Source organism: Vigna angularis, chromosome 1, assembly GCF_016808095.1.
Source record: "Vigna angularis cultivar LongXiaoDou No.4 chromosome 1, ASM1680809v1, whole genome shotgun sequence".
In the NCBI taxonomy this organism is placed as follows: domain Eukaryota; kingdom Viridiplantae; phylum Streptophyta; class Magnoliopsida; order Fabales; family Fabaceae; genus Vigna; species Vigna angularis.
In genome coordinates, this window is record NC_068970.1 from 13918829 (window position 1) to 13945406 (window position 26578).

The 26578-nt window shown below is 31.3% G+C and overlaps 2 protein-coding genes across 3 annotated transcripts; both read left to right on the plus strand.

The window, feature by feature from the left end:
* The first annotated feature begins 11463 nt into the window (after positions 1-11463).
* On the plus strand, positions 11464-13769 carry LOC108341469 (protein ROOT INITIATION DEFECTIVE 3-like). 2 transcript variants are annotated; one of them, XM_052870831.1, is made up of 6 exons: positions 11464-11624; positions 11725-11869; positions 11953-12155; positions 12477-12598; positions 12823-13043; positions 13459-13769. In XM_052870831.1, the coding sequence occupies exons 1-6, from the start codon at positions 11506-11508 to the stop codon at positions 13663-13665; spliced, it is 1017 nt and encodes a 338-aa protein (XP_052726791.1). In that variant the 5' UTR covers positions 11464-11505; the 3' UTR covers positions 13666-13769. The 2 variants fall into 2 exon arrangements, with proteins under 2 accessions (XP_052726791.1, XP_017434636.2); XM_017579147.2 differs by having other exon boundaries at positions 12826-13043.
* Positions 13770-18047: 4278 nt separating this feature from the next.
* Positions 18048-22085, plus strand: LOC108323790 (argininosuccinate synthase, chloroplastic-like). Its single transcript, XM_017556537.2, has 10 exons — positions 18048-18241; positions 18517-18569; positions 18684-18723; positions 19747-19885; positions 20255-20303; positions 20475-20657; positions 20821-20895; positions 20974-21159; positions 21233-21321; positions 21413-22085. The coding sequence occupies exons 1-10, from the start codon at positions 18172-18174 to the stop codon at positions 21963-21965; spliced, it is 1437 nt and encodes a 478-aa protein (XP_017412026.2). The 5' UTR covers positions 18048-18171; the 3' UTR covers positions 21966-22085.
* Positions 22086-26578: the final 4493 nt, after the last annotated feature.

Sequence of the window (26578 nt, forward strand, 5' to 3'; positions counted from 1 at the left end):
AAGGTGGGTTATTTTCCACTTATTCAGTTTTTACAAACCTTTTTAAATGTCCATCGTGAATCATCTCTTTAATATTGTCTCGCAGATCGATGCACTCTTTAGTTGTGTGTCCAAGGTTGGGATGATATAGACAACGCATATTTCTATATGTAGGGGTGTTGACTTCCTTATAGTCGTGGGCATTAGATTTATACTAAGAACTTCTTCCATAATTTTTTTATAAGGGGCATTCAAATGTGTATATTAGTTGAAACGCAACCCTTTGGCCAACTTTTTGGATTTAGAGTCATGCCCTTTACCATGCAGTTTTTTCTCAGCATTTTTATCATTAAACGAGGCTTCTACTTGCATTTGTTTCCTAAAATCTTGCATTTCTTCCACTTGCATGAACTTAACCCGCTATTTGTCTTGGTTCGTTTAAATTCTCAACAGGTTGCATGCACGAGCTATATGGGAACGATATTGATCGTAAGGTCCTGATCATGTGATACATTGCTACTTACCCAGGTTTTGTACCTGCCTTACGACCTTGTCAAATAGCTCCATAAACGCTCAAAGAGACTTTTCCTTCTTTTTTTTGCTTGACATTCACCAAGACAATTGAAGTTAAATGACATGATTGACTTGTGACAAACTACACTTTTAATAATAAAATAGTTGATAAAATTTAGTGGTAATCAAGGATGACACCGGATCAAATAGAAATAAACTTAAATCTCACATCATTGTATATACTTTCCTCAAATTTGATTATATTTAATCATTAAATAATTTGACTGTTGTTAGGTATTAATAATATTATTCCTTATTTTCATTTAATAATTAAAGACATTAAACGATCATATATTCTTTATTAATTTCGAAACAATATATATATATATATATATATATATATATATATATATATATATATATATATATATATATATATATATATATATTATATACATGTGTGTTAATTAAGTATTGTAAAAAAAGTTGTACCTCACGTCATTATACATTTATAAGATTTTTCTCAAAGTTTCTTATATTTGATCATTAAACAATTTAAAGGTTAGTCAAGTATTAATAATATTATTTCATGTTTTCAGCCAATGATTAAATATCATATTTTATTAATGATATCAAAGGATCATATAATTTTATTAATTTCACAACCATATGTGTGTTAGTTAACTATTGTAAAAAACTTGTATCTCACATAATTATACATTTGTAAGATTTTTTTCAAAGTTGGTTATTTGATCATTAATTGATTTGATAGTTAATTATGTATTAACAATATTATTACGTGTTTTAATTCAACGATTAAATATCATATTTTATTAATTATAGAACAAGCATATATATGTTTTTTTATATTGATTTTTCATATATGTTTGTTTACGGGTCTATGTGTGTCTGCTTGACATCCGGAGATCTATCATTTTTTTATAAACTTTTTTCTATTTTCTTTGCTATTTTTCTTTTTTAATTGAGTATTGTTAAATTGTGTTGGCAAATTAATGTTATTAGAAGACAATGTAGGATGCCATCTACTGTCCATCCACTCACGGTCGTTGGGTCCATCCGTTATAGTTAATTGGATCAAAGATTGAGCCGCAGGACCAGCACTTAAACTATTATTGGGCCAATATCCAGCCGATGCTAAAATCAAAGAATATCTAATTAAAGATAGGATGTTGTTCCCTCCACCATCTCAAGTGTTCCCTGCACCTCCCCCAAATATTTTTAATTATTAAACTACCCTTTTCACTTTAATTTTTTACTTTTTATTATTATGAAAACTCTAATCTTTACTTCTCATTTTCACTCTGCCCAGCCCCTACCCACCCCCTACCCACCCCCCAACTCTTACTTTCTCTTTTTCTCTCCTTAGATCCGTTTTTCTCAACCCATTCTTCACCACATCCGTTTTCACTTATAATTTTTTCTTCTCCATTTTGTGTTTGTGTTTCGATAGTGGTGTGGTGTTGGTCCGATGGTGCTGTGGTGGTGGTTCGTTAGTGGTGCTTTGGTGATGTTTCATTTGGCCTTTGTTGTGTGGTGTATGTTTGGCCTTTGTATGGTGGCTGCGTTTTTCTGTGTGTGCAGAGGAAGAAGATAACCACCCTGGCATCAACGGATGTGGCATATCGACGTTCGGTCTTGAACAACAAACACGAAAGGGCGGAAGGGAGCTGTGGGTTTCTTCAGTCAAACATTTGTTTGGTGTATGAAATGTGAGAGATGATTTTTTTTTTTTATGTTTAAAATGAAATAGGATAGTTGGAGGCTTGTGCGTGTCCGATTTGTTTGAACAGAGAGAGTTGGGGAAACAAATTAAAAGATCTCATTGTCACGAGAGTTGACTTGAAGACTAACGATGGATCATAGCCTCTTTCCCTTTTCCGTTACATTGTTTGGTATGATCAAATTAGAGACAGGGGTGAAAGTTTTCCCTAAACCACCGTGCGAAACTTTCTCAAGTTGTTTCCCGTATTGTTTATTTTGCACATGAGATGCTGAATCATTGCTCTTATTAGTAAGCTCGTACCTATGGGGTCCTCTCCCTCGCACAACACTCTTGGGTGCTTGTGTTTGATTGCCTCTGTTATAATATCCTTTTCTGTTACCTCAGACACATCCTCCACTGCGATCAACACCTCATGTTTTACCTCCACGACCTCGATAACTACCCTTAGAAGGTCTTCTTCCCTCTTTGTATTGCCTTTATTGCAGAGAAATTTCCTCAAACTTATCATGTCCTCATTTCCTATCATCCTTGGACTCCCAGAGTCTCCTTCCACCTGCCATAGCCATTCTTAAAACCCCTCAATGTAACAGAAATTAAATATTAATTAAGGGTAAAAAAATGTAACATAAATTAAATATTATTTAAGGGTAAAAAAAGTAACATAAATTAAATATTATTTAGGGTAAAAAAAGAAATAGGGAGATACAGGGAGCAGGCGTGGTGGTGGAGGAAGTAATTCATACTCTAATACGTTTCACTCACACTCAACCCATTCTCAAATATTTAAATAGTGACAACCGTTCACTAAGCATTCAATTAAGACCCAACACTTTTTAAATCACATGCCTAACTTAGGCGTCGAAATGTCTTTTGCAGGTGCCTCCCCCCTCGTCCAGAAGGAGACCGATCGATCCACACCAATATCGATCGAACAACAACAGTAGATTGAAGGTGAAGGTGACCAAGCGGTCCAGATTGAAGAAAGACAAGCAATCTAGGCATTCGGAAGCGGAAAAAACACGTCAACAGGTTAGTCTCTCGGTCTCGAAAATATTTGCAGAAACACCATCAATAATTTTTTTCAGATAATGCTTTATACAAGTCTCAATAAATTTTATTAACGATCGATTTGATTCCAACACCAAATTAAATGTGAATTAATCTACTTAAATTAGTTTTTTGTTGACATCGGAAATCTTTTACTGGATGGATATTGGCTAAATGTCTATAACATACATGTATAAAACCTCATAACAAAATTTATCGAATTGATTTATGTATAAAAAAGAGAATTAACACGGCCTAAATTCAAATGTAAAATTATATATAACTTTATTTCATTATTTCATTTAAAATATTTTCACCACACGTACACTTATCCATTAAAACTTGTTGATAAATTAAAAAAACACACATATTAATTTCTAAAAAAAAAGGCAATATTTTATTCTTTAGAGAAATCTAATTTATTTTACAAATATAGTTTTTTTTTAATTTTTACTCAACTAAACAGAATAATAAACTACCTTTCTTCTTTTGTTTTCTCTTATAAAAAATAATTATAACATTTCTTAAGTTTTTTTTTCTCTCTATCCTTTGGTAATATAAATTGAGAGATGGTTAAAAATTGAAACACTATTATAAGCATTTATAATAATAACATTTTAGAAGTGATATAACTTTAAAAATAATAGAGTTAAATTATTTTAATATTAAAATGTTTTAATATAAATAATGTTGTTATAAATGAGTTTTATTATTTTAAAATAATTTTTTTATAAATAAATTTTTTAGAGTTATCTCATTTTTTGTTAAGGGTTATCCTTTTCTCTGCTCAATCTGATTAGAAAACTGAGACAATGAGATTGATTTTTGCAAATTTGGACTTCAATTTGGACTGATCAATTTCTCCATTTGGGTAAGTGGTTTCAATTCTTTCTTTAATTTATTTTTTCTGTTATTTGTTGTACGCGAACCTTCTTTCACTTGGATGCATTTTTGTAGTCATCTATGTGAGTCTTTGTTAATCATGCTGATCAATAATTATAATGATATATTCTTATCATTCTTGTGATGTTTCTATCTTACAGGGCATAGTTGGAAAATGTTTAGTTGGTTAGGGTCCTATGAGCTTAAAGAGGTTTAAGTTTCCTTATAACAAGTTCATCTATCTATGAGGTAAGGAAAATTAATTGCATTTGTGTTTTTCTTAAGTTATAAATATCTTAAAATTTGGTTTTGCATGGCTGATTGGTATGATGATGTTTAATTTATTGAATTTGACTTGTGTTGAATGTATTGTTGGTTTATCTTAATTGAATGTGTTGCTTGTCTTAATTGAATTTGTGTTGATTGAGAAACTTAGGATTTGATGCTAGTTGGTATATGTAGACATTAAAAGTTGTTTTTAACCAAAGTACTAAGAAGGGAATAATAATTTGATCATATGAACAAGTTTCTTTTCCCCAAATATCAAGATTTTATGTGTTGATATTTGATACAACGTTTAGTTGTGACAAGTTGGCATTGAACACTAGTTCATTGTGCAGGTCTGAGAGCATTTTAGCTACAGATCGCTGAGTGTCATTTTTGTACCATTGAGTACAGTAAAATGTGAATGCCTTGCCATTGAGTAGTAGGAGGACACCATTGAGCATTATCTTTCATTATAGGTTTGAAACATTTTTGTTCTAGGACGTTGAGCGCTAGGACTGTTGTTAAGTGTCACCTTCTATAGAAAGCCTAACTTGGACGTCACTTTTGAGCGCTAGTATATATGTTTGAAATTCCTTACTCCATTATTGTTTGATATATAATTTGCAATGTATTTTATGCATGTCTATGAGTTTGTGGTGGGTATTCGCGTGTGATATTGTGATGATTATGAGTTTGTTTTTGGTTATGAACATGATAGATGTATTTGGCTTAATTATATGAATCACTTGGTGACCTTCTATGGTTGTGTTTCATTAATGTACACATTGATGTAGAAGTCAATACGTTGAAGATTATGTTGTCGCTTTAATAATCATTCAAGCTCAAGTATAGTAGAATGAAGTATGTGGTGAGAGGTGCAAGAGGCTATAATCTAAGGGCTTTATCTTGACCAACAATGTTAACAAACTAATATTATGTGTGGTAGGGAAAAATCCATCGACAATGACTTTGTAAAGCAATAGAAACCACCACAAGTGCACGACCACCAAAAATTTCACATCAATACTTTATCTGGATAATTGAGTTTAGAACGAGTCATTATATGTGATATGATTGATTTATGAATGACTAATGTATGATGATTATTTTTATGTTTGTTTATGAAAACTCTTATGCACACCAATTTACTCTTTCTTCTTATGTGTTGTTCTGTTTATGTTGTTTTGTTTCTTTTGCCATAATCATCCTTATTATTGTAAGCAGATGAGAGAACATGAGTTGATTTATCTCAAGAAGGATACGTGTTGTTATCATTTTATTCTTAAGTTGGTTTTCTTTCATTCCTATAATTTTAAGAAATATTTTCATCTATATTGTTACATTATAGTTTCTTTGAAACTATATCCATCTATTTCATGTTACTATAATTATAATTTAGAGTAAGTGTAATAATAATTGTCTTGATTTGAAATTTTTTTGTTTCAAATATTACTAATAAATACCTTATTTTATTAGTTTTATGTTAGAAGGGAATGTTACATATCTCCCTTAACCTTTTAATAATTCACACAATTTTAAAATCATAAATACCACTTAAACACAAATTATAAATTATAAATACCGCTTAAACAATAATATAATACGATTTTAGTGACTATAGTAATAAAATTAATTGAATTATCTCTTTTGATAATATTAAAACTTATATTGCTAAACTATTTATTATATAACGAAATTAATTATTTTAAATATGCTAAGTCTACAACATTTTAGTATTCATTCAACACGGACGTTGACTTATAAATTTAAAAAGTATTGTATTAAGGCAAATATATTTTTTGAAAAAAAAAAGAATTTCAATTTCATTAATTTTAAATATTTGTATTCTTAAACCATGTAATATTAAAGATGAAAAATATTTTAATTCTCAAGCCAATTATTAATTTTAAAATTTTAAAACTGTAGCTTTAAATTACATGCTTAATTAGTTTAATTTTATAAAAACTATTTAAATATTAATAAATTCAATTTCAATATAATCTTAGTAAAAAATTGTATTTAATTGCACGCTCTTTATATTAGTTACAAGTTTATATTATTAAAAAAGTATTACATTGCATTTACTTTGTAAGAAAGTTTAAATATATACTTTTAACTATTTTTTAATAGTGACACGGACAATTTTAATCAATATAATACTAGTATAATAAAAAAAAATTGATAAAGAAAGTCAAATACTACTGTAATTCATGTAAACTGTTGACAAGGTGAAAACAATATTTTAATTATTGTATACATTTAAATTTATTAACTATCAAAAGTGATAACTTTTATTTAATAGTAAAAATGAATTTATTTATATTTTATAACATAGCTTTTGAAATTAACCTTATAATAATGAAATTAACTCTCGAATTTATTAATCTATTATCATTATTAATATTTACATTTCAATGCTATTTGTTGTAAACACGTTCAAACTATATTATAATCGACATGTATTAGGCGTGAAAACGATGAAAAGCAAACAATAATCCTCCAACTTATTCTGCATTTGATTAAGTGTGCAATCAATCGCCACAGATTGATAAGTTCTAAGTTATCATCATTTCTGAAACTGTATTTTTCGTTTTTCTTGCATTATTGTCCATGATTCAATTCGATTTTACACAGTAACTCATTACTAATTAGATACTTATTAAAAGTGTTTTCTGTCCTAGTTTCTGAAGGAAGATGATGCGACACAGGGAGTTGGTAGGAGAGGGAGAGGCAGTGGTGGCTTGCAGTGACAAGAGCATGAAAATAGGAGCGTCGATGTGGGACTTGGAAACGGGAGAGAAACTGCTTCACATTCCTACATGTGCCTCGCCACCTTTCGGCTTCCTGTGTTTGAGAAATCGCTTCCTCGTGGCGTCGCAACTCAACAGACACGGCTCGGTTGGCGATGGAGCCATTGCTGTTTGGTCCTTTCACAAGGTACTCGAATTTGAGTTAAAATTTTTTACTAGGTTTTTAAAAAAATATTTTAAAATATTAAAATATTAATCAGTATACTTTCAAAGAAATGAAAACCATAATATATTAAAACTTTGCAGAATCAAGTTCCTCCAATTAAAACTCTTTGTAAATTCCAACCTTTTACATTTCATTTTATTTTTAATTTCAGTTTTCTTCATTCTCTATGCTATAATATCTGGATATTCTTCATCTACTTTCACCTTTCGCATTGTGCTTTGTTGACAGTAAATAGAACTCTGCTATTGCGATTTTAAATTGTAGATTAAATTTGGACTAGTCTTCTACTTTTAGTGACAATTTAGCTCAAAATACAACAAACTATTTACATTTTGATAAAAAAAAAATTCAAATTAAATTATGGGCTTGTTAAGATACATGCATGCTAAAGTAGCTAAAGGTAATTCTTATGTATTTTTTGTTAAGCAAAATTAAAAAAAACAAAATTAGTATTTCATTTTGACATATTGTGGGGGAAAAGAATTACATTATAAATCAAATTATTAATGTAAAACTTTAATTTTTACTTTTAAAGAAATACTAAAAATACAATTTGTCTCCATTTATTCTTGTCAATATGTAAGTGATCAATTCCTACTTAAGGAGTGTAAACATAATTTTTAGACAAACTGTTATTTGTCGAATTTAATTTATTTTTTGATGTAATTTAGTTTTAGTGTAAATCAAGGTAGAATTATTAATTAAGAGAGGAGTTCGTATACTATTTTTCTTATAATTTTTACTATTAAAATAAGTGTATTGGATATATAGTGTTTTAGTAACATTTTTCATTTTTATGTTAGCCAGAAATACATGTTCAAATAGTTTTGTAATGAATCATTAAAGGGATTAATGTTAAATTAAGTTTCTTAAATATTTGGTATTGAATTGCAAATCAAATAATGATTTTTTTTCAACATAATTTAAATAGAGGCAATTTAATTTTGAATAAAAAAATTGTTTATATGATCTTGGCTTAAACTTGATTAAACTAAATTTTAAAATTTTCAAAAACTTTATTTTTCTAATTTTAAAATCATTAAAAATGAAATAAACACAACGCAATTATTTTTTTTCCAAGGTACTTGCCACAGTCAAATCTAATCTAGTCAATACAAGATAAAAAAATTAGAAATATGTACCTTTTACTTGTTATAGACTTTTCTAAAGTTACTCGTGAATTTAAACACATGTTATTAAAAGACAAGTTATTTTGACTTTGTTCTTTTTACTATCCTTTTTTAACAACCCTGAATAATAATAAAATATTGAATTAAATTATTTAATTAAAACAAAAATTAAATGATTGTTTAGAAAATTAATAAAATGGATTGTCAATCAATCACTACCCAAAACATAAATATAATTTTATAGGTGCTTTTTATACGTTATTATCAATAAAAATGGGTGTTTCATCTTTGTAACTTCGTGATAATGATAAATTTAAGGTCGTCATCAAAGAGCAACGATCCAGTTGCATTGGACTTCAAAGTTTTGAATCCCAGTTTAAGGATTCATTTGAATTTCAGAAAATTGATATGATATATACACACCATAATTTATGTTATTGTGGTTGGAATTATTAAATATAGTCAATCTCATGTCACAATTTTGGAAACATATCAGATTATTATTTTTTTCATATTCGGTTTTCTAAATTTGTTTGTGATTTTTAAGATACGGTACGGAAGAAGAAAAACAAAAACTTCAAAGTATGCATTTAGGATGTGTTTATTTTGGTGGATAGATTTGAGAGGGAGAGTAGATGGATTTGAGTGTTGTTTTTATTTTTAAGAGATTAGGAAGTGATTTAGATTATGTTCATTTTAGAGGATGGAATTGGAGGTGAAGGAGTGGATGAATTTAAGGAGATGTAAGAGTGAGTTGATTGTTAATTTTTTTAAAGGATTTAGAAGTGAGTGAGAGTAAATTTTGAATTAAAGTTTGTAAAAATTAGTGTGAGATTTGACATGACAGATAAAAAAATTATTTAATTAGTAAAAGTTGAAGATTACTAAAATATTCTTAGTAGTAAAAGTAATATAAAATAATTATTATTAATAATATATATAATTGTAAAAATTATTATAAGGAGAAAACAAAATAAAAATAATTTTTAAAATAAAAAAAATTGTATTTAAGTAAAGTGAAATAAATATTTTTAAAATATAATATTTTGGAATAGAATATGCAATGCTGCATGTGGTTAGCAAGCCTCGTAACCGAATACAAGGTCTTGGTGACTTTGCACACGAGCTATAATTGAATCCACTTTCTTTGGAATCGAATCCACATCTCCCTGAAATTGAATCCATTTCTCCCTGGAACCGAATCCACCTCTCCTGTATTTGGATATGCAACATTCTTTAGTGAAATGAAACGAGGACAAAGTAGATATTTCACTAGTAATCCACTCAAATTTTATATGCCTTCACTGAAGATGGAGAATACCCTTCATCTCGCAAATTCATCGTCATCCATCACTCCTAATTGGTTCAAGCGAACACCACTTTTATTCGTAATCTGTCTCTCCCAATTGTTGTGAACAGTGACATCCACTCATCCGAACACAACATTAAAGTGGATTTGGAGATAAAATTTGTGTATACATTTGATGGATGTGACAGATACAAAAAATTGTTTTAATTGATAAAAAAATGAAGATTACCAAAATGTCTTTAGTGGTAAAAGTGATATAAAATAATATTTATTAATAATCTAAATATTTCTTAAATTTTTTATAAAAGTAAAAAAAAATCAAAACTAATTAGGAAAATAAAATAAATTTTTATTTAATTAAAGTGGAGTAGTTATGGATAAAATTTTAGTTTTTAAAAAATATAATATTTGTAAAAATTATAATAAGAGGAAATAAAATAAAAATTAATTATGAAAATAAAATAACTTTATATTTAAATAATGCTCAAGGAGGATCTAGGTATCTTGGCCCTGGATTCATATACGTGTCCCTTGGATTCGGATATAGCTTGACGTGGAGTCGGATAGGTTATCCTAGATTCGGATACAACTTTGTGTTCTTCATCTTCAACCTCATGCCAAGGTCTTTGTCTTCAAACTTTGATTAATCAGAATCGATTACCCCTCAAACTTTGATTACTCAGAATCAATTACCTCTCAAACTCTGATCGGTAATTATCAAACGGGGTGAGGACAAACATGTCAATTAATTAGAATCACTTCTAATCCTGACACTTCAGTGATGATTCAAAAAGGGATACATCTCGCAAATGTGCTTTTCCCTCCTCTTAAATCCCTGCAACCCGTAAATTCGCGTCTTTCTCTCTTCTTAAAACACTGCAAGCGATTATGACTTTGTTTCATAATCCATCTGTACAAATCATGCTGAACAATACATTCTCCACAAACAAACACAACCTTAGTGTTATTTTATAATAAAAACGGAACTACACCTCAGTTAATCATGTAATTGAATCAAAGGTTTTAACAAGATGAAGCTTATATTTTGATACGGAAAACAATACCAAATTATTTATAAAAATTGTATTTAAGTTTTTTTATTTTATATTTTAAATGAAATTGTTTAGTGTTGGAGGGAAAGTTGATGTAAGTAATTCATATAATTTCACGTTTTGAGTGTCATGGTAAATTAACATGAAATATGTTATCATATTACATTGTTTAAATCTAATGTCTATGCAAAATAATTCATTTCTATATTTATGTTATTTCTTTTTATGTTTCAGCCTCAACAACCACTTTTGAATTACACAGTGGAGGCTATTGGGACACTTTCTTGTACAAATGATGGCATATATCTTGTTGGAGGAGCTTTGTCTGGAAATGTTTATCTATGGGATGTATGCATCAGCACATTAAAAGCTAATTATTTCCTTAGTTAGCGACTTTGAGTTCATCGATCTATGTTTTTATTCGTATCATGTGCATATTACGCATATATTAATTTTGGCTTAAATCAATTGAATTTGCCAAATTTTGGTCATAACGTTTAATCATACAATTCATTTGAGAATGCTGATATTCACCCAAAGCATCAAATACTTGATATTCTAAAATCCTAATATGTTTATTGTGAGTTACAGGTGACCAGTGGAAAAATGTTGAAGACTTGGAGGGCTCATAAAAAATGTTTAAACTGCATGTTATTTTCATTTGACAATTCTCTTCTCATTTCTAGCTCAGATGATGGAATGATTTGTGTTTGGTCCATGATTAGGTAAAAGACTGAATTTGTTTTTCCTACTCACAAGTGTATGTAATGGAATATATATATTAAATTTATATTGATGCATTTGTTGTGTTTGATTAAATGCAAGTTTGTTAGACATAGAAGAAACGAGAAGTTCGCCGCCTCCATTGCATTGTTTGTCAGGACATATATCCTCCATAACAGGTCTTTTAACGGCACCAAATAGTTACCACTCAATTTTAATATCAAGTTCCCTTGATGGCACGTGCAAGGTGATGGATCTATATAGTTTTACTGTTATTTCTACAAATTATAAGAGCTTGTATATTAAGATGCTATTTTTCATTTGCCATAGGTTTGGGATTTTATCTCAGGAAAACATATGCAAACTCAAGCTTATCCTTTTGCCATAACTTCCATTGCCCTTCACCAAAGAGAAAGTCTTTTGTTTTGCGGAACAGAAAAAGGAATAATATTTGTCGAGAAGCTCGATGTTGGTCGTGGAGAAGGTCCTTTTCTTGTCATTAAAGGGCAGCCACTTGAACTGAAAGGACACAGGTAACATATACATGTTACCCCAAAACATGAGATTATGTATTAACTGTTAACAAAAGTGTTCATTCTTTTTAATGATTGGTGACTTGTTGCATGTTTATTTATGAAAACAAATGTAAATTTCAAGATATTAAAGTTACTTATGATCAAACAAAATTCCATGAAGTGTTAGAATGTTTCAAATACCTTGTTTTAAAACCAAACCACTCAGTATTACATGTCAACCTCTTCTCAAGAGGTCAAATTTTCATCCTAACTTTCAAACTTTTTGTCATGATCACATAATAAGGTTGAAACTAACTTAAAAATTTGTCAATTATGTAGTGGAGCCATTACTGCCTTAACCTCATCTCGATCATCCCTAATATCTGCCTCTGAAGATTGTTCGATTTGCGTTTGGGACATCTTTAGTTGGGAAATCACTCGAAGGTTTAGTCTCCATAAAGGTAATTACCAATCCAATAATATATTTATTTTATACATCTTATGGTAGAAGTTTAATAGTCAGTTTAACATGTGTAAATCATTTGTTGGGGGCAAAATAATGTTTCAAAGACCGTCCAATATCCATTTGCTCAAATGGCCGCTTGTAGAACCCTTGAAAGTGATGGTTAATATTTCAAAACCAAGTCATAAAATGCAAACATTGAGTTGATTATTTTATTAACAGCAGGGAAAGTAACCAATCTTGTGGTGGTTTCACGATCTTCGTTGCTTTCTACATCAAAAAACAGGAGAGTCTCGAATGAATATATTATTTCTCCACTTGACAAGTATCCGCAATTGTCCAACTCAATCAAGGGAACTCTCCATTCCTCATTATATAGAGGAAAAACTTGCATTGATTTGAAAAGTTCTGAATTATTGAAACAGAAGATTTTTGATACACAGGTTTTCTCTCTTCTCCTAAACAACTTCCATTTATTAACGTGATATAGTCCTGGACATGGTATGTTAACAACTTTTTGATAATAAATTATGTATCACTATTTTATTGGTCCGTATAGTTGAAACGAACTAATCACAAACTATCACATAAGCGGTTGTAAATTGTCAAAAAAAAATTGTTAAAAAAACATTTTATTATAGTTCTTTTACATGACACATACTAGTGTTTTTCTCTTTGTAACTAGCTAACACGTGAATAAGTAAATGGTAATCAAAATGACTTGAGCCCTTGTAACTCGCGTGAATAAAAGAAACCCAAACAATTTGTCTTTATATATTTGTAACGTGTTTTGGATGCATATATGCATGTTTTCAATAAATGTATAGGTGTTGTTTTTCATGTCATTTCTTTGGGCAGAAAGTAGATGTACCAACAATCACAACCTTGCAAATGAGAGTGGAAGCAAGTGTAAAGAATCATGTATGGGCAACAAACATGACAAACCATGTCATGGTGATAAACAAACAGTTGAAGTCAACACTGTTAGGCATGATGCAACATAGACTGTTTCGTCCAAACAACACCAACTTGCGAAAAACTAGTAGAAAGAAACCCAAAATTTAGAGTTTGGTATTAGAAGATGGAAATCAAATACATTGCTCAAATTATGCTTTAGTCAATTGTACCTTTCTATTGCAAATGAACTCAAGGTTTTATCTCCAAAATTGTATAAGTAGATGTTCGCTATTAATTGCTTATGCTCAAAATTTGTTGGTAGTGTCATTGTTCTTTTATCTGTCATTCTAATGTTTCTATTTGGAATTCTAATTATTTTATACCAACTTTGTAGTTGAATTGTTATTAAATCATGGTTAGCTATTAATAATAGAATTTCATGTTAAGTTTGTATCAATCTTAGGACCCATTTTTAAATGAGAGCTTCATATATATAGATAACTAGTTCAATAAGAAAAACAGTAACTACACAACAGGTGGTCGTCAACTTGGAAGGTTGATGTGATAAAGACATATATTTTTAGCCGAAAAAAGTTAACATAATTGAAAACATAATTTGAACAAATATCACTAAGAAGTGAAACAATAGTCTTTTAAGTGAGAGCTTCATAAAACATAACTTTTTCATTTTTTATAAATCTAGATTCACAAGGATAGATCTAAAAATAAAGAAAATATCAAATAAATAGTTAAATCATAGAATTGTGTCCAACATGTAGAGGGACAAACATAAATATTAAAAATAAAAATAAAGAAGTGATATGTGTTGTGAAATATTATGTGACAATAAAATAACAGTAAAACAGATAAAAGGTTAAGTTGGAAATAAATGAGTACTCATGCATTCCATTAAAAGCATGATCTAATGTTTTTCTCTCTCTTTAATTTATACTTTATTGTTGATTTAATAATTTGTTACTACACTTTTTACTATACTATTTACAAATTTATCTTTGTTGGAATAATGATCTTATACTAATTATTTTTGTCAATACAATTCAAATTTCACTAGAAAAATATTTATAAAATAAATGAAAATCTAGCTACGACTATAAATAATTATCACGTGCTGCATGAATGAATGAATTAGATTAAATTGAAGAATGGTAGTGTGCATCGTGTTTATCAGGCCTATCGACTTCTTAAAATTTGTATGAGCTTACTCTTAACCTAAGTAACTGAGATTGTAGACAAGGCAAAATCAACACTTAAACATAATTAAGAGAGGACTAAAGGTAAAATATTTCTATAATTGCATTAATAATCAGTTATATTAATAATTATTATGTTTGATATAATCAATTATTTCATATAACTAACTTTTTTTATATTTAATAGTTATATTACAACAAATTAAATAACTAAAATAAAATATTAAATAATAAATAAAATAATTTAGATGCCAGTACCATGGAGTAATTTATATTAGCTTGTTGTTTTATTCATTCAACTTTTCTAATAGCTTTTATTTTACTTTAAAATTTGTTTCAATATTTAAACATTTAACCTTATTCAAATTTACGACAAAGTGTCATAACTCATTAAAATCTATCAAAACCATATCTTAGTGGATTACTGTCATAACTCATTAAAATCTATCAAAACCCCATCTTAGTGGATTACATGTGTCAAGGAAGGGGAGCTGGAAATCAGAAAGTGGAAATAGGTGGCTGCAGGAGAGTGAACGTTCATTTTTGGTGGCGGCAGTAGTTAATGCCAAATTTTCAAATGTTGTGTCACTTCTCTGCATGCTTACCTTCTTCTCTAAATCTCTGGAACCATTTTCTCCTCTTCTCTCTAAGATTTCTTCATCTTCTCTCTACGAAATCTTACTCTTTTCTTCCTCCGATCATCAAACAGACCACACCTGAACATTCCCGGCGTCGAGGGCATTCGTTTGAACCGATCAGTTTTCGATTCCGAGCTGGTAAGTTCATCTCTCCCTCAGCTGTGTGGTTTCCTGGATATGCAAACCAAGTTCTGGTTTCATGTGTTGATCACTCTTCTAAAATGAGTGGTTCTGATAGTGTTTTGATCTTTACTTGGTTTAGTTCCGGAAGTTGTCGAGCGTTGAGGGTAGAAGGATTTGTAGAGGTGAACCAGTAACCATATCTGTGAGCGTTCGGTCACGTTAAGAGATAAGGGAAGCATATATAATTTGATTTAGTTTCTTACTTTGAATGAATGCATGTTCGTTGATTGCTGAATTAATATGAAAAATGGTTGTTACTGCATTGTTGACTGTATGAGTATATGAATATAAGAGATGAGAAACTGGAATGATATTGTGTTTGATGATTGGTTGATGATGAAATATGGTATGTTGTTTAAAAGTATTGATGATTAATGAAAGCCATGAAATGGGTAGGGATGTTGTTGAGAGTCAGTATTGATCATCCAATTATACAAGCGTTCGTTTTCAGTAGCGTTCGTTCTTAATAAGTGTTTGGTATTAGACCAGCGCTCGTTCGATACAGTGTTCAGTTTTCTTGTGGACTCGGTTGGAACTGGATTCTTTTATTTGGAGAGAATTCTAGTTGAAGACTAGCGTCTTCGTTTCGTTTTGTAATATTTGTACTTAAGCGTTCAACCAAGGATATTCGTTCCTTGGTATTTGATTATAAACTTCAGTATATCTATATGTATTTGTATATTTCGTTCGTTCTTGAACATTAGTTAAATGATATCTTATATTTATCAAGCCTTTATTCTATAAGTTAAGTAGTGCTCGGTCTTACACCAAGCGCTCATACTAAGTATTGCTTGGTCTCACACCAAGTGCTCATACTAAGTAGTGCTTGGTCTCACACCAAGCGCTCGTACTAAATGTTGTTCGGTCTTAAACCAAGCGCTCGACCTTGATTCAGTAATATAATTTTTAAAATAAGAGCATTAGGCCAAACTCAATAGCGTTAGCTCTCTACAGTGCCCGGTCTTCGACTGACATTCAGTTTCCTTGATGTTTAACTCATTAAGAAGCTAAGTATTTATTGGCGTTCGGTTTCTTCATATGATTCCGTCAAGTACTATTATTTGATGTCCTACAGTATCTGTCTTAATTGGTTTCGGCCTAGAGTCTTAATACTCGGCCTAGGCTTTACGGTGTTCGGTTTGAACTCTCAAGAGTCAGTTCATTAAATTGGCTCACTTGGAAAATAACATTCGATTCTATTAGTCTCTAAGAAGTATTATTGTATTCGATCCCTTTCATAACAAGTGAGTAACTCTCTCGATTTGATAAGTTTTGAGTTGGAGACGTCTCGGTCTCACTCCAAGTTTTCAGTCTTGTTCTGGGTTAAAAACTAACGTTCGGTATTTGGTATCCTATGAGATCTTTATTCAAATTGGTTAAGTTGAGGTGTTAATAATGAAAGATGATGGAATATGATATGGATGAAATGACTTTGGTTATGGAAGAGTATTATGGGGAGGAATATCTCATGAATGGATATTGGAATTGGTAAAGTATGAATGTGGATAAAGCTAAGCTAGCGGTTCATCCTGATATTCCGTGATTACTCGTTTCTCAAGTAGAGAAGGGTAAGTCATGTGTGGGAATGGCAGGAGGTCCTAGTCCTTATGGTTAATTTGGACAGATAGGACTAACCTCGGGTGGCAGCTGTTGAGGGTATCCCAGTTACTACATCACTCGGGTGCACGAACGTCGTAACTACACAGAATTCATACAGTCCGGACAATCAGAGTCTAGTATTAGGCTTTGCATGAAAGAGTTAATGATTTATCTTGTTTATTTGATTGTGTGAAATATATGTTGATACTTGAATTAAATTACATAAGCTTACCCTATTTCTTGTCTTGTCCGTTTTGTACGTTCGGTCATTTGTCCTGTTGCAATGATCATCCGTGTGGATGTGAGCAGAAGGAGAATAGTTGCGGGAAGAAGCACTGAAAGAAAATCTGGTCGAAGTGAAAGTTAAGACCGCACAGTAGAACCGTTCGGTCAGCTGTTGGTTTTCTTTGTATTACCGTTCGTACATCTTTTGGCTATTTCTTTTGTAGGATCGTTCGGTATATATTTTTTGTAAACCGTTCGACCTAGTTATAGCTAATGTGCAGTTTTAACTCCTCATTATATTGTAAGGCCGTTCGGCCATAACCGTACGCCATATTTTTTGAAAGACTAAACTGTAATATTATTATATGTAATTATTCTATTGTATGGTTTTACACTCTATTTTTGGGATATTACATAGTTACTTTGATTATTTTTAAATATACTAATTAAAGAAATTATGTTAACAGAGGAATCGGACAATTAAAAGTTTATTTATTTATTTATAATTTATATTTTGATCTAAATGATCTCATTTCTTTTTTTTTTTTCGTTTTTTCTTTCATGCCATGACGCAAGGTAAATGTTAAATTCATCCCTTCACCAGGTCCAATTAATAAATGGTTGTTTGAACCTAATGGTTTTTTTAATAAATATTTTTAACCTAGTCAATAATTTTAACCTTACAAAGAGGTCTGACATAAAGCTGCGTCAGTGTTAATGTGACTTGAAACCCTTCTTTGGTGCGGAACGCCGCTCAAACTAACACAGTACACTCTCATAGTTCACTCCATCACTCACCCAATCAGTGTTGTGCAACAATGGCTCAGTTGAAAGCTTCTTCTCCTTCCTCTTCAATCCCTGTAACTGCTCCTTCACTACACACAACAGGTGCCCTTTGTGTGATTTTCTTTCTTTTTCATTTCCAACCTCTGCATCGCTCTCTTTGATCAATACTTTTTAACCATGATATCGAAATTCCCCATTTTTAAATGCTAAGGTATTTTGGTTAGAGCAATTACCCTTCATTCATTTATCATTGACATTGTAAGGATTCTCGGGTTTGGAGGATTTGCTGCACCAAAGGAAGGAAATCATTAATTCATTTTGTGTTTGCCTAAAACTTCCCCATTTTATCGTTCTTTTCGTTGATCTCTATTTTGCAGGGAGCCTCCTGTATCATCAGCTTTGGAAGGCAAAGACTTTGTCATTCAAAGAGGTGTTTCTTTAAAGCTAAAACTTCAATGTTTACGAACGTATGCATTTGCATTTCCCTTTATATTTGTGTTTTTGTGGGTGCTAAAAGTATTTTGGGTTTCTGTCTTGCATCTAGTTGGGGTTAAGAACAAGTGTTGGTGCCAAGAAACTTCAAGGTGAGATTATTTTGTATCTACTTTAGCTCCATTTTCCATCTGGATGCATTACCTTTATTCACTTTATTTATAAACTCTGCTTTTAAGAGCATATCTAAGTGGTGAATTAGCAAAACCAACGCAATATCGAGGGCTTGGGGTCTGGCCTTACTGAATTCACATCACCAAATTGTGATGCTAGTATTGAGATGTTCTGCAGATATCTGTTGTCAACTCTGTAAGCGGGGTTGTCACTGGTGCTGGGATTCAAGGTTGTGGTGTGGGTCATTTCGTATGTTTTCGTGACTTCTTTCTACTGATTTGGGCAATTGTGTTTAATTCACCTCTGGGTTAGATATAAAAATATGGCTTAGCCTATAGTCTATTGGAGAACTGAGTCCCTGTAAGGGTGTTTATATGCTGCGGTGGACATTTCCAATAAAACATTAGAAATCAATACCATTGTCTGAAGTAAGCTACATATCAAGGGTGGAAGTCCTCCACATAGGGTGGTTAAATGTGCAGTGCTTACGATCCATATGGTGGACAATCAGGGAGATCATTTTCTGTCTGGCGTGTAAGGGATATTGCACATGTTTATTTATCTTTCCATGCGGCAATATTATCTAATATGGCACAGTTAGCTTTGTGTTCTTTGCCCTACTGTTGATTCGGATGTCAATGAAGGTCCTTTTTTGGTTGTGTATTTCCACTTATCTAAGTTAGTTTTTCATCTTGGCTTAATTATAAGTTCTCTATTAATCTATGAGAAGGGTCCTTTAAGCCCTCTAAACATGTATTTTCTCTGTTTGAATCTCAAGTATTTTAAAATCACCATTTCTTACCAAAACTGTGTCATAATAGCAATAGACAAATAAGTTTCGGGAGAGGTAATTTGTGGTTTCTTAGAATATGAACGATTTGTGTTGAAAACACGAGGTCATCTTAGGCACCTCAATTTTGTTGCTTGAAATGCTGATTTCGATCTATTTGATATCTAAATTCAGTGTCTGTAGTAATATTAAAAAAATTCTTGACTTGCAGTCATTAAAGCAGCTGCTCGCAGTGATACAGAGATAGTTTCTGAAACCGTGAAGGGTGGTGGCCTACGTGGAAAATTGAATAAGGTGGTGCTGGCCTACAGTGGTGGCTTAGACACATCAGTCATTGTTCCATGGCTCAGGTATAGATGTTGCTCATCCTTTTTTTTCCCATTTTTCTACTAGGCTTCTGTTGCAAGTTTGCAATATTGGATTTTTCTGTTACTTTTGTTTTATATTTTGATATCTAAATGACAAATACTAATGATTTAGAGCTCAAGCTGTTTTTATTACTGATTTTTCTTTAAACAAGAATGTTTGAATTTTTCTAGGAATGCGTAAACTGAAATCAGAGACCCTTTATGAAATTGTATTGATGATTTTTTAACTAAAAGCTACGATAGTTTTTTGGTAAACCATGGGAGCTAAATTGATGATTCCTATTTCTGTCAATTTACCTGTTTCTCTGTATTATTGTTTTAATATATTATTTAATGATTTTGGTGTTGCAGGGAGAATTATGGTTGTGAAGTTGTTTGCTTCACTGCTGATGTTGGCCAGGTATGTTGCGAGTTTTACAAATTTTTTTTGTAGTGAATATAGTTGTTGTGCAAAATTGTGTTACTGGAGAAGGTGTTTTAAGTTTTTAAGCTTCAGACTCGGGAAATTGTTTTATCCGAATTCTTATTCAAATGCTGCATTTGCATGTCGTTACAACACTACATTTTATAGGGTATAAAAGAATTGGATGGTTTAGAACAGAAAGCCAAAGCCAGTGGGGCCTGTCAATTAGTGGTTAAAGACTTGAAAGAGGAATTTGTTAAAGATTATATATTTCCTTGCCTACGTGCTGGTGCAGTTTATGAGAGGAAGTATTTGCTTGGTACCTCGATGGCTCGCCCTGTAATTGCGAAGGTACTTTTGCTTGAAAGTTTGGCATATCGATCATTTTTGGTAGATTCATTTCTTCTGTTAGTGCAGTATTTACTCTGTATATTGAAGAAGAATCATAGCAATTACAGTGGAATGCGCTCATCTTCCTCTGTATATATATTGATTGATACCTGCTGATTGATAGGCCATGGTTGATGTTGCCAAAGAAGTTGGAGCTGATGCCGTTTCCCATGGGTGTACAGGAAAAGGAAATGATCAGGCAAGTCTTAATATTTGGCTCACAACACTGATTCATGTCAGTTGCTTTATTCTAATACATTTCTATATAAACTTTTAGGTTCGATTTGAGCTCACTTTCTTTGCTCTGAACCCCAAGTTAAATGTCGTGGCTCCATGGAGGGAGTGGGATATTACAGGGAGAGAAGATGCTATTGAGTATGCTAAAAAGCATAATATACCTGTTCCTGTGACAAAGAAATCCATATATAGCAGGGATAGGAATCTCTGGCACCTTAGCCACGAGGTATGCAAAAAACTACTTGGAAATGAAATGTCATGTTGCTGTTTTCTGATATATGATATATGTGATATTGAAGGGAGATATTTTGGAAGACCCAGCTAATGAACCCAAGAAGGACATGTACATGATGTCTGTAGACCCTGAAGATGCTCCTGATCAAGCAGAGTAAGCTTGTTTCTTGTGATTTCACTTATATTTAGCCTCCAAGTTACTTTTATACTGTAATTTTTGAAAGAACACATTACTTGTTTTACAGATATGTTGAGATTGGTATAGAAGCAGGGCTTCCTGTTTCAGTCAATGGGAAGAGGCTTTCACCAGCATCATTACTTGCTGAGCTCAATGAGATTGGTGGAAGGCATGGAATTGGCCGGATTGACATGGTTGAGAATCGGCTTGTGGGTATGAAGAGCCGTGGAGTTTATGAAACTCCTGGAGGTACCATTCTGTTTGCAGCTGCGCGAGAGTTGGAGTTTTTGACACTTGATCGAGAAACAATCCAAGTTAAAGATTCATTAGCCCTTAAATATGCAGAGTTAGTGTATGCTGGCAGATGGTTTGATCCTCTTAGGGAGTCCATGGATGCCTTTATGCAGAAGATCACAGAGACCACAACAGGTTCTGTGACTTTGAAATTGTACAAAGGTTCTGTTACTGCAACCAGTCGTACAAGTCCCTTTAGCCTCTATAGGCAAGACATCTCATCGTTTGAAAGTGGCCAGATATATGATCAAGCTGATGCTGCTGGCTTCATCCGGCTTTATGGTCTTCCAATGAGGGTTCGAGCAATGCTTGAGCAGGGCATCTAAGTGTTAATTTAATTTCAAAATGTTCTTGATCTTCTTGTTTAAAAATGTGGATTGAAGTTAGAGAGTACTGGGGATGTCAGGTCTCTAGATTTCTAATAAAATGATAGTATTTAACTTTCATCCTGAATTCAAATCAGATTTTTAGAAGTCTGTTTGCTTTGACTGTGATTGTTATCAGTGGTGCAATTTGCAGCAACAGTAGTAGTATAGATGGAAACAAATAATGTTTCTATTTATATAACCTCAAATTTACAAACAATAGATAAATTTGAGATCCTCTTGCATTTTTGCATTGCAACTTGTAAGAAGCCAGTACACTTACTGGTTCATTCTCTTTTGGGCTATAATAAATTTTTCTAATCGCTTTTGAGCAACTTCTAGCTATGATTTTGTATTCTAAAACTAAATTTTTTTAGCGTTGGAGATGGAAAATTGGTTTTTTATACAGAGCGATTATGAAGGAAGGTTTGTGCGTTATAATATTTTACATGGTTTTTATTTTTAATGTTATTTTTATTTTTGTTCTTATTATTGCTGAATTTTGTTAATTAAGTTGCTCTTTTTAAAATTGTCAAATTGATCCTTATTTAGTAAATTTTACATCAACGTCATCTTTCCTTTAAATACGCATAAACGTGGTTAACTTTTTCTCTCTCTCCCTTGCTCTTTGGTAACACAACAGGCCTTTCCTTTTTTTTGTCAGTGCTTTTTTTTTATATTTTTGCAAATCCCAAAACTTTTTCATTGCACCACTTACCATTTCACTTCCCAATTTTCTTTCTTCCACTCTTCAAAACTTCTCATATCTTATTCCTCAATTTTCTTTTTAATAAGTCCTTATAAATATTCTTGTAATTAATGTTTTTTTTCTATAATAAAAATGGTTGAAAATTTTATATCTCTTACGAATAAAATTATTTGATAATCTAAATAATCGCAAATTTTATTTTATAATTCATTTATATAATATTGAGTTAAGTTTAAATATATTTTAACATAGTATTATACGAGTATTTATCATAATGAAATTAATGATATTAAAGTTTATTGTAATAAAATTGGTTATTAACTAAGTTTATTTTACTTGTTATTTGGGATCACCCAGCTACGATATTAAAAATTCTTTTTCATATTTGACAATTTTATGTTTATTTTGTAGGATTTTTTTATATAAAAATTGTTTACAAAGTTTTATAAATTTTTTATGTTATCAAATTGTTTAAAAAAAATTATAAATTTTTTTCTCAATTCTTGTATTTTTTTAGTCAACCACCTTCACTCTCACTTTTCTTTCTGTAATTTTTCTCTCATTTTGAGTATTCCAAATTCATCTCTATTAATTTTATAAAATAATATAAAACTTCTTCGTATATCAACAATAATATTTACATATAGAAACAAAACAAATGTATAATTAATTTAATTAAAAACGAAATATAGTTTTCATAAATAATATAAATATGAAAAATATATTCTTAACTAAAAATGTAATCATACTACATAATCTATATCAATATTATAATTATAATTTGTTATCTTTTTCTACTTTTAGTTCCTTTGTTATATACTAAAACTAATTGATCAAAGCTAAAAGATTTTTTTTTTTTAATTATACTATCCTAAATTCATTTTTTTATTTAGTTATATTATCTCAAATTAAACCGATATACACCAATATAATATTATTTAATTAAGATAAATCGTTTTAATTTTAGCTATACTTTTTCATATTTCATAAAATTTATAATAATAATAAATACTGTTATTTTTTATTTAATAACTAAGTGGAATAATGAAAGAGCAAACTGAAATATAATATAAAAAAGTTTTTAATTTTAGTTGAACAATTTTAATCATGCATTTAATGACAAGACGTAGTATGAAGATAGGTTGAAAAGTGATAAAAATGTGAATGAATGTTTTTCTACATGATTTAGAAGGAATATCTTGAATTACAACTTTTTTTGGTATTGTAAAAGTATGAAAAGAAAACACTGACAAAAGAAAGAGAAGGGTCTGTTGTGTTACAGAATAACATAGTAAAGAGAGAAAAAAGTTAATCTTGTGTGTATTTAATCAAAGAGACAATATTGACACAAAATTTACTAAATGAGGATCAATTTGACACACTTTTAAAAAGAATGATTTAATTGATAAAATTCTGCAAAACTAAAGACAAAATAAGCTATTAAACCAAAAAGTTATTATTCCACTTTTCTCTTTTCTTCTTCACTTGTTTTTCCTGTAAAATAATTGTAAACATGTTTCTCTTTACTTTTCATGATTTCGTTTTATATGCGCAATGTGTTCGAATAAAAGGAAAGAAAAAATGAAGACAAAAGCTGAATAGATAAGATATTGTCCATAAAGTTGATAAGATAATGTTTTTACTTAAAAAAAATAAAGAAAAGAAAATAAAATATTCGTGAAATGACAAATATTCCAAGTCCAATAATAAAAACCAGCGTTGATATTTAGTAGAAATTATATTTAGAATAACACTTGTTGAATACAGATATCTTTTTTGTTTAATCCTATATTCAAACTTTTGTTGTAGTCCTTACTAATTTTTCTATATTTACTAGTACAATATAAATTACTATAAAAAATATAGTAAAAGCATAAAAACATAAATGGTTGATACATAGTATTTCTTTTATAATATAATCATTTTATTATTAAAAGTTGTTAATAAAATATATTACATCTACTATATGAAGTATAAAGATCGAAATTGATTACCATCTACAAATATACAAATATATGATATTAATGATTAATTATTGGGTACAACTGATGTCCAGGTACAATTATCTTTTACTATCCGAATAAAATATAGACCTCTTTATGAAACATATCTGACTTGAGGAGTGTCTTATGCAGGTCAACCCATTGGAGTGGATCGCTTTCTCGGAAAGGATTGAAGATCAAAAGAGAGCTGAGCAAGGAAGGACGACCGACCCTCAGATCAATTCAACCGAAACATTTTGGCGCCCACCATGGGGCCGAGCGGCATCCCCATGAAGCCACGAAGAAGCAGAACCGCGCTCGGTCTCGACATTGCTACTTCGGATCAACACCAGATTTTGCAACAAGAGTAAAAAATTCCGTAATAATTCCTAAAGGCATGTTTTTTTGTTTTAAGAACTTTCAGGAACGTTCAACGCTACATCCAACCTTGACAGGTTCCAGTTTTCATTATAATTTACAAATTATAATATAGTTGTTTAACTCATATTTTTGTGAGTAAAAATATCTTATAAAATATTATGCACAAAATGGTTCAGAGCTGCGTTCAACCTTGTCACGTTCTACATATTCTTAATTTTAAATTATAAAATATTATGCACAAGATGGTTCAGAGCTTCAACCTTGTCAAGTTCTACAGACTCTTAATTTTAAATTATAAAATATCCACAGGATGATTCAGAGTTGCATTCAACCTTGTCAGGTTCTACCAACTCTTAATTTTAAATTATAAAATATCTTAATTTTAAATTATAAAATATTATGCACATCATGATGGTTCAGAGTTGCGTTCAACCTTTTCAGAGATTCTACCAACTCTTAATTTTAAATTATAAAATATTATACTCTTAATTTTAAATTATAAAATATTATGCACAGGATGGTTCAGAACTGCGTTCAAGGTTGTCAGGTTCTAACGACTCTTAATTTTAAATTATAAAATATTATGTGCAGGAAGATTCAGACCTCGACTTGGTCAGGTTACAATGGTCGCTCGGGGGAAGTCAGAAAAATGACTTCAGAAATCCTCGCTCAACCCAGGAAGTCAGAAAAATGACTCCTGCCTTAAGACCGGTCGGGGGAAGTCAGAGAAATGACTTCAGAAATCCCCGCTCAACGTAGGAAGTCAGAAAAATCACTCCTGCCTCAAGCCGCTCGGGGGAAGTAAGAAAAATGTTCAGAAATCCCCGCTCAACGCGTCAAAAAAATGACTCTTGTTTCAAGACTGCTCAGGTGAAGTCAGAAAAATGACTTCAAAAATCCCCGCTCAACGCAGGAAGTCAGAAAAATGACTCCTGTCTCAAGCCGCTCGGGGGAAGTCAGAAAAATGACTTCAGAAATCCCCGCTCAACGCAGGAAGTCAGAAAAATGACTCATGTCTCAAGCCGCTCGGGGGAAGTCAGAAAAATGACTTCAGAAATCCCCGCTCAACGCAGGAAGTCAGGAAAATGACTCCTGCCTCAAGACCGCTCGGGAGGAAGTCAGAAAAATGACTTCAGAAATCCCCGCTCAACGCAGGAAGTCAGAAAAATGACTCCTGCCTCAAGACCGCTCGGGGGGAAGTCAGAAAAATGGCTTCAGAAATCCCCACTCAACGCAGGAAGTCAGAAAAATGACTCATGCCTCAAGCTGGTTGGAGGAAGTCAGAAAAATGGCTTCAGAAATCCCCGCTCAACGCAGGAAGTCAGAAAAATTACTCCTGCCTCAAGCCGCTCTGGGGAAGTCAGAAAAATGACTTCAGAAATCCCTGCTCAACGCAGGAAGTCAGAAAAATGACTCTTCCTCAAGCTGCTTGGGGAGAAGTCAGAAAAATAGCTTCAGAAATCCCCGCTCAACGTAGGAAGCCAGAAAAATGACTCCTGCCT

Bases quoted from the DNA above. Each gene is read 5' to 3' on its own strand.
- LOC108323790 (XM_017556537.2), top strand. From the start codon at position 18,172: ATGGCTCAGTTGAAAGCTTCTTCTCCTTCCTCTTCAATCCCTGTAACT. The intron at 18,242-18,516 runs GTGCCCTTTGTG...TCTATTTTGCAG, and splicing joins TCCTTCACTACACACAACAG to GGAGCCTCCTGTATCATCAG. The intron at 18,724-19,746 runs GTGAGATTATTT...CTTGACTTGCAG, and splicing joins TGGTGCCAAGAAACTTCAAG to TCATTAAAGCAGCTGCTCGC.
- LOC108341469 (XM_052870831.1), top strand. From the start codon at position 11,506: ATGTTGAAGACTTGGAGGGCTCATAAAAAATGTTTAAACTGCATGTTA. The intron at 11,625-11,724 runs GTAAAAGACTGA...ATTAAATGCAAG, and splicing joins TGTGTTTGGTCCATGATTAG to TTTGTTAGACATAGAAGAAA. The intron at 12,156-12,476 runs GTAACATATACA...TCAATTATGTAG, and splicing joins CTTGAACTGAAAGGACACAG to TGGAGCCATTACTGCCTTAA.